Here is a 9,001-nt window from a genome sequence, read left to right as displayed (position 1 = left end):
GCTCGGCTCTCAACCAAACTGTTCAGAGCACGCTCTTTCCGCGCGTTTCGCTTTCCCGCGCCGGCCTATCACAGTTCGGTGGGACTTCATAGTCACGCCTCTCAACAGGGTGAATGACAGTCACATTGTCCATTCAAAAGGAGGAATCCAGACTCGATCCACGCCCTCGAAATGACAGACAGAACCGTTATCCTGTCGGTCCCCTGAAATATACATCGACGGAGGCTAGCCAATGCGGAGCGGGCAGGGAGGCGGGCCTTGGCTGCTGTCAGGGTTGAGTGCGCCGCTGAACGGATGGCAGGGGGAGCAGAGTGGGTTCCTGAGGAGCATCCGTGAGGTGAGAAACTCTGGGGTAGCGCTAGAGGATTAGCGGCAGGTGCCGCGCGGGCTGTTGGCCGGCCCGAACGAGGTGCTGGACACAAGCCTGTAGAGGTGGGGAGCAGAGCCTGCCTGCGGCCTGGGCGGAGGAGGGGGCGTGGAGTGTGAGATGGGGACGTCCAGGCATTGGGGCACCAGACGATCTGAGGAAGGGTCTTGGCAGAGCAATGCACTCTGGCCATGAGGGCGTGGGGCACAGGATCCTGGGACTAGCTTGGAAGGGCCACGCGGAGTGTGCTGAGATAGTGGGTTCGAAGTCAGTGAGGGTGCACAAGATGACGTGGAAACGTATGTGGGAAAACCACCGAGGCTGCAGCCCTAGAATTTAGAGCTCGGGTGGGTCAAGGCTTGCAGACACAGCTGAGAAGCAGAGAGATGATGAGCAGATAAGAAAAGCGTCCTTTCCCTTTCTGTACCCTATCGGTGTGTGGAGATTGCCAAGAACGGTATGAAAACTCGCAGTGTTTAGCTTTAAAGTCCAGGTTTTAGCACTCTCGCTGCCTTTGCTTACTCTTCAGGTGTGTGGATCATATTAGCTCAGTGGTGTTTAGTTTCCATGTCACTTATCTCCTGAGAACAACTACAAACCCAAGAGATGGGACTGAGTTGTTCACTTCCCAGAATTAGTGCGTGATAAGCCTTCCCTTTGGAATTATAATTAATCACACCAGCCCAAACTGCTCTTTTGGTATAGTTAATTAAAGGAAAGATGTTAGACTTCGCAGTGTGAGTCTTCGTGTTTTCCATTTTGTCCAGTGTTTTCCTTTTGCAACCCCCTGGTCCCTGGAAAGAAGGGAACAAGATAATGCAGTTTCCCCTTTCCCAGCATAGTTTTGAACAGTGCTACGTTTTCTCAGTTGCCACACTCTTTGTTTCTTAGTCCTTAACATACCAATTGTCTATAATTGATCACCATTCTGAACTGTCTGCAGATTGCTTCCCTTACCACCATTCCAAAATTTATTCTGGTCTAGAAGAAACAAAATTATTATTATTATTATTGTAATTTTGCTCTAGATTTTCATCTGGTGCTCCAAGTTCTCTCTGGGTCATGAAATGAGTTACAGGGAAATAGACCTGAGCAGTAGTTACAGTTTGAACTTTGAAAATGAATATGTAGTGGGTGGCCTGAGTATATTTCTCTCTTGAGTGCATGGATTGAACTTGCATTAGTGACCACCTGCTCTTTAGTTGGCCAGAGAGCATGCACACTGGGATTTGGAACAGAAAAAAGCTTGTAGCCAATCAATTGAGGCTTAGATTTATAGCTGGAAATTATGTCTAGTCAGTCATGATTTCTAGATTTCTCCTTTCACTTCAGTAAGTAATGTTCATTTCCACTTTCCCTCCCTTCCCACTTACCTTCCTGCCCAAATTACCTCCCCCTCTTTCCCCACCTTCAGCCCCACTTAACTTTCTCTGTGGCAGGGTCTCACATTAACCCAAACTGACTCAGAACTTAACTGGGTCCATGCTGAACTCAACAGTACAGTGATCCTCTTCCTCAGTATCACCAAGTGTTGGGAATCTAGACATGGGCTAGTGTACCTGGCTTGTACGCTCTCCTCTCATGCCCACTTATGTTTCCGTGATTATTTTCTTTTTCCCTTTTAACAAGTACCTTTGTTTGGTTTTCCCTCTTTCTATTTTCACGTCCTTTTCTACTTTCCTTTCTCCTCCACTTCTGTTTCTTTCTGATCCTTGTGTCTTACTTTTGCTAGTTGTACTTGGTTGCTGTGCAACTAGGAAACAGAATTGTGGGTGGAATATATATTTCTTTTTGTAGTACTGAAAGATGGAAACCAGGGCTTTTTTGCCTTCTAGGCAAATACTCCGTTGTTGAATTACATGGGCAGCCCTTTTAAATAATTTTATCTTGGGACAGGCTCTCTCTAAACTGGAGCCTTTGATTCTTCTGTCCCAGTCTCTTAAATACCTGGGATTATAGACGTGTGGAGTGTGTGTTTTGAGTACTCTTTTTTGTTCTTTTATTTTTGGCAGAAAGGCAATATAACTAGGTTACTGGTAACTCTGATTGGCCTAGAATGTGCTTTGTAGATCAGATTGGCCTGCCTCTACCTTCTAAGTATTGGGATTAAAGGCGTGTGCCACTAAGCATGGCTCTCCCTTTTTCATTTTGACATATAAATCTAATAATGTTTGCTTCTTCCCTGTACATCAGTCTGTAGTCCCAGGTTGGGTTACCTCTGTGGTGTTTTTTGTAGCTCACGTATATTCTATGGTTCTTAACCATCATAAAAGATTAAAGCTAATTTAAGTAAATTTAGTATATTCAGTATCTTACAGTCTTGACTTTTTCCATTTTAGGTATTTGAATATCATCAGTTGCCACCCATTGATGTCAAGATGACTAAGCTTGGATTTTTGCGATTGTCCTATGAGAAGCAGGACACACTTCTAAAGCTTCTCATCCTGTCGATGGCTGCTGTGTTATGTGAGTCTGCGTACGCTTCTCCCCTTGGAGCTGGGATGATGAGAACATTAAAAACAGCTTTTAAAACATGGCTTATTCTTTTAGCAGATGGCTCCTCCTTTTTTTTTTAAAATTATTTATTTATTCTATGTATATGAGTATACTGTTGCTATCTTCAGACACACCAGAAGAGGGCATCGATCCTATTACAGATGATTTTGAGCCACCATGTGGTTGCTGGGAATTGTACTAAGGACCTCAGGAAGAATAGTCAGTGCTCTTAATGGCTGAGCTATCGCTTCAGCCCAAGATTGCTGTTCTTTTTGCCATTTCTCAGTGGTATAATTTTTTAAAAATTTTATATATTTTTTTTACTTTACATCCAGTTCACTGTTTCCTTTCTGTGTCACTGGCATAATTTTATGAAGACAAAATAACTCAAGAAATGTAAACCTTAGGCTGTTGATAGGAAAAACAGGAAGTATTCTGTGCTGGTTCTGTTTTCTCATTGGGTGAAAGAAAGTAGAAGCTATCAGATGTTGAATTTAAAAAAAAGAGTATTCTTTTAAAATTTTACGTGCAATGGTGTTTTTGCTTCTATCTATCTATCTATCTATCTATCTATCTATCTATCTATCTGTGTGAGGGTGTTGAATCCCCTGGAACTGGAGTTATAGACAGGTATGAGCTGCCATTTGAGTGCTGGGAATTGAACCCAGGTTCTCTGGAAGAGCAGTCAGAGCTCTTAACTGTTGAGCCATCTCTCTAGCTTCCAGGTGTGTTGTAAAAGATTTATCTTCAACTCTGTTGTCTCTAATAGTTGCTAGTACTATCTTGACATGATCTAGGATCACCTAGGAGACAAGCCCAGGGCACTGCAGTGAGGAATTACCTGGATGAGGTTTATTGAGGTCGGAAAGACCATCTAAATGGGATGATGCTTTTCTGGGCCCTGAATTGAATTGAAAAGAGGAAGAGAGCAGAACAATTAATGCTTCTTCCTGATTGGTCTCAGTGTGATCTGTTGCTATAAGCTCTGCCATCCCTCTTCTCTGCATATTGCTCCCTCATCCTAGAACTGTGAGCCCAAATGAACCTATTCTCTCTTACATCAGGGTATTTATCACATCACTAGGAAAAGTAATTTGTTTGAGGCAGAGTTGCTACTTACCCAGTTTGGCTTCAACTCCTCTCTTGGTCGGTCTTCCAAGTGCTGGCGTTGTAAGCAAACACAACTGCACCTTAGTATTTCTCAAATTCTTTTGAAAATTTACTGCTTTTAAAGCTTTCTCAGCTCTTCATGAGTCAAATATATATCCTTGCTTGATAATATTCCAAGATTAAAATAAGAGGGAGATGAGTAAAAGATGTAAAAATGGGCAAAATCACATGAAAGATGGCCAAATTCAGTATTAGGTAAATATGATCTGATAGGCTTTGTGTAATACAACAGTTAAAAGTATCCCATTTAAGTGAAAACATGTAGACACTTTTGTCAGACTTGTAGTGTCTCTTCTAGGTGGTGAGAAGTGGATGAAGATTTCATTCAAGAACTATTTTGCGTCTTCTGACTCCAGTGCTAAAGAATTGTAGCTTCCCCATAATGCTGCTGTTTACCTTCTCTTGTTCTGTAATAGCATGCCACTAATTACAATATTCATTCTCTGGATTTTGTAGCTTTTTCTACTCGTCTTTTTGCTGTGCTGAGATTTGAAAGTGTCATCCATGAGTTTGATCCGTGAGTACCTTTGCTCTGACATTATTTCCTTCTAGAGATGTTGAAGTTTGTGCGTTTTTTATGTGTTTATGTTCCAAATAGTTCTTCAGTGGTGGAGATTTTTTTCAGCACATTTAAAGGAAGACTTTGTCAAGGTTTCCAAGTGAGTCTTAAGATCTCAAAAATGTAATAGACTTTGTTGTTAAGCCTTGAGGTCTGGCTAGGCTAAGAGAAATCTGGCTTTTTATTTTGACCAAGTGCAGTAGTGCACCTTAAGGGAAAGAGTCCTGGAGTACATTTAAATCTAGAAAGGATATTACAAGTCATGAACTTGAGATCATAACTTCTTTTCCATTTATTTATATAGTAGAAATTGGGCTTATTATTAAATTCTATGGCATTAAAAATATTAAAGCTATGAGAGCATGGTATTGTGACAAATGCCTATCATCCTGGACTGTATAGTGAGAGTCTCTCTCAAAAAATTAAAAAAAAGCCAATACAAATTAAAATTTAAAAAATTTGGGCTTAGTGGCACATGTTTTTAATCCTAGCACTTGGGAGGAGAGGCAGGCAGATCTCTGAGATCAAGACCAGGTTGGTTTACATAGTGAGTTCCAGGCCAGCTAAGCCTTCAAGGCAGTACCGTGAAATCCTGTCTCAAAAGAATGAAATGAAACAAAAACCAGTGTGGGCTGGAGATGGTTAAGAGTACACACTGCTTTTGCAGAGGGTCCACATTTAGTTTCCAGCACCCGGGTAAGATGGCTCACTACCACGAGGCCTCTGACATCTTGAGACACCTTCATAAACACATAGTTAAAAAAATATGCTGGGCGTGGTGGCGAACGCCTTTGATCCCAGCACTTGGGAGGCAGAGGCAGGCGGATTTCTGAGTTCGAGGCCAGCCTGGTCTACAAAGTGAGTTCCAGGACAGCCAAGGTACACAGAGAAACCTTGTCTCGGAAAAAAAAAAAAACCAAAAAATAAAAAAATAAAAATAAAAAAAATATATATATGTTGAAAAAAAAACCCTTCGAAGACCTAAATAAAAAAATCTAAGATTTTGTTTATTAGATTAAAAAAGATATGGTAAAGCCTTCAGTAGTATTAATAACTAACATTAGCTGCGTGTGGTGGTGGTGATGCCTGTAACCTTAGGACCCTCGGGGCCAAGAGGCGAGAGGATTTTGGCAAGTTGGAAGTCAACTCTGGATACATAGGTCCTAGGTCATCTGGAGCTGCATAGAAAGCCCCTAACTCCAACAAACAAACAAACCAACCCAAATGGGCTCAGTGGGTGAAGGCACTTGCTGCTAGGATTCAGTTAGATCCCCAGAACTCATGGTGGAAGGAAAGAGTTAATACTCAAAGGTTGAACTTTACTCTCCACATACAGCATGACACCACCTCCCCTACCCCCTTTACATAATTCTTTTTAACCTAACATTTTCTTTTTTTTTTTTTTTCTTTTTTTTTTTTCCATTTTTATTAGGTATTTAGCTCATTTACATTTCCAATGCTATACCAAAAGTCCCCCATACCCACCCACCCCCACTCCCCTACCCACCCATTCCCCCTTTTTGGCCCTGGTGTTCCCCTGTACTGGGGCATATAAAGTTTGCGTGTCCAATGGGCCTCTCTTTCCAGTGATGGCCGACTAGGCCATCTTTTGATACATATGCAGCTAGAGTCAAGAGCTCCGGGGTACTGGTTAGTTCATAATTTAACCTAACATTTTCTAAGCATCTTTTTTTCTTCTGAGAACTATTTTACAGATTTTCTTTAAATTCCCCAAACAATGAAATGCGGCACAGTTTTTCCTTCTGCTGAGGAGGAGACTGGGACTGTGTCCACAGTTCCACATTTACTAGATGGGAGCCATGGTTTGAACGTAGCTTTGTCTGATTGCAGACTGGGGTCATTGTTAATAGTGCCTAAAATTGAGGCTTATGAAACACTTGGAAATGAGAAGTACAGTTTTTTGACTTACTGAAAGCTTAAAAATAACACGTTCCTATTTAATAACATTGCTTCAAAAGTTTAAGGCCTGTACTTTGTTTGCAAAAAAAACTTGTCATTTTGTTTTGTGTACGTATTTTTTTTTTTTTTTTTTGGTTTTTTGAGACAGGGTTTCCCTGTATAGCCCTGCTGGCTGTCCTGGAACTCACTTTGTAGACCAGACTGGCCTCGAACTCAGAAATCCGCCTGCCTCTGCCTCCCAAGTGCTGGGATTAAAGGCGTGTGCCACCACTGCCCGGCTTGTGTACATATTTTAAAGAATTTGGAGGCCTTGGATGTATTTTCTTTGAGGAGTTCTGAATAATTTTACTTTTTCTTTTTTTCTCATGAGGACACTGTGTTGGTTAGTTTTGACTGTTAACTTGACACACTAAAATCACCTGGGAAGAGTCTTTGTTGTTTGTTTTTTTGAGACAGGGTCTTACTTTGTCACTCTATCTGTCCAGGAGCCCTATGTGGACCAGGCTGGCCTTGAAGTCACAGAGATCTGTCTGCCTTCCTCCGCCTCCTACTCACTGGAACTAAAAGTGTGTGCCACCACAGTAGCCTTGGCAGAGAGTCTGGATGAATTATCTACGTCAGGTTGGCTTGTAGGCATATTAGCGGGGGACTGTCTTTATTGCTAATTAGTAAGGAAGACCCAGTAAATGACATCATTCCCTAGATCTTGAATAGTTTAAGAGAAAAATAACTTAAAAGCAGGCAAGCAGGCAGACAAACAGACAAGCCTGTATGTGTTCGCTTATTTCTCTGCTGTTGCCCGGGGATGTGACTAGGTGTTTAACTTCTTTGCTAGCATGGACTGTTACCTGGAATTGTAAGCCAAATATTTGCTTTGTCACCTTTGTTGTTTTTGTCTTAATCTAAATACATTACTTTTTTTGTTTTGCAGTTTTAAAAAATAAATGATAGTTAGTGTCTTTACTCTCTGTCCACTCTAATGCCTACTGTTTTTTTGTTGTCAGAGTATTTTATCACAGGAACAGAAATGAATATACAACTCATACCGTTTTCTTTGCTTTCCTTTTTTTTTTTTTTTTTTTTTTTTGAGATAGAGTTTTATGTAGTTCAGGGTAGTTCTAACCCGCTCTATAGCACCCTCCTTGTAGGTAATGTACATGATTACAGTAACACAGTGACTGCCTTCTAGAACCCTCATCCTTTCTCTCTCTCTGATAGTTACCAGAATAATATATCTGTGAGGAACAGGAGGACTGAGCTCTATGTCATCCGCTGCTTCTCCTTACCTCAGCTGTCAAAACTTGATAGATCAAGGAGAAAAAGAGGGTTAGGGAGGTAGGCTGGGAAGTGATGATCCCTAGTTAGAGACCCCATTCATTCACTTGATTTTGTTCTACCTTTCCCTTCCTTTTCACTTAGGGAAAGGCTCTAAAAAACTGCTCATGTTTAGTCCTTAACATTTCTTGTTAAACACTTTTTATGTTATGCTAGGCTGGTGTTCATATATATTTGAAATAACATGAATGGACTTTGTTAGAAGTTTAAACACTCATTAGGAAGTTCTTGTTATTATGTGGTTAACTTTTTCTTCGTTGTTCATTTGGTGTTATACCAATATCTTTATAGGTATTTATTACTTAGAGGTTTCTATGTGTCCTTGTGTGCTAGAGGAAGAAAACGTATGCTAGTCAGATCTACTAGTTCATGCCTCAGAAGTCTTGTGTTTTGGGTGATTGAATTCTTTTGCTGGCTTTGTTATCTACCACAGGCTAGCCTCTTGAAGTGTCCTGTCTGAGTGCTTTGTTATGGACATTAGATTTCCAGTTCATTTCCTTCAGAGAAAAGCAGTGCTGTAATTGATACAAGTGTGAGATAGAAGTAGAGACTTAAGTTAATATAAATGATTTTGATGGCTTAATTTTTGGTAGTAAACTTTTTTCAAGTAATGCAGTATCCCTCAGTGTCATAATCTGAAAAACAAACTCATTGCAAAGTAAGACATTTGAGAGCAGAGATCCCGGGGACATGGTTCTTTTCTTTCTTGCTCTAGGTACTTTAATTATCGGACTACCCGGTTTCTGGCTGAGGAGGGGTTTTATAAATTCCATAACTGGTTTGATGACCGGGCTTGGTACCCTTTGGGCCGAATCATTGGAGGAACAATTTACCCAGGTGAGGGGGACAGGATTTGTTGTGTTTGTAAGGATGGTGTGGTGTTTGTATGCTGTGAAACAGCTCTTTCTGTTTGCTTCAGGAAACTTGTAATTTCATTCTGATTATAGATTTCCAAAAGTTGATCTTATGAAGGAAATGTGTGAGATAGTAGAGATGGGGGGAGGGGAGGATTTCTTACGCATTCTGGATCTCTGAATCCTTAATAGAGAAGTGTAGACACTTAGTAAAGTTGCTATGATAGTATTTCTAATGGTTGGTCAAGACTTGGATTGATGCTTTCTTGTTATTTTCTTACCAGGACAACCTAATGGGAT

At 40.9% G+C, this 9,001-nt stretch overlaps 1 protein-coding gene across 1 annotated transcript in view; it reads left to right on the top strand.

The window, feature by feature from the left end:
- Window positions 1–264: 264 nt before the first annotated feature.
- Window positions 265–9,001, top strand: part of Stt3a (STT3, subunit of the oligosaccharyltransferase complex, homolog A (S. cerevisiae)) — a 38,279-nt gene continuing 29,542 nt past the window's right edge. The window contains exons 1-4 of the mRNA NM_008408.5: window positions 265–337; window positions 2,707–2,833; window positions 4,490–4,550; window positions 8,563–8,684. Of these exons, the coding sequence (NP_032434.3) occupies window positions 2,746–2,833; window positions 4,490–4,550; window positions 8,563–8,684 (271 nt within the window). The 5' untranslated portion in view covers window positions 265–337; window positions 2,707–2,745. The remainder of the gene's footprint in view (window positions 338–2,706; window positions 2,834–4,489; window positions 4,551–8,562; window positions 8,685–9,001) is intronic.

This window comes from Mus musculus, chromosome 9, assembly GCF_000001635.26.
Source record: "Mus musculus strain C57BL/6J chromosome 9, GRCm38.p6 C57BL/6J".
Classification (NCBI taxonomy): Eukaryota; Metazoa; Chordata; class Mammalia; order Rodentia; family Muridae; genus Mus; species Mus musculus.
The sequence above is the reverse complement of the archived record's forward strand: the minus strand, read 5'-3'. Positions and strand labels throughout refer to the sequence as shown.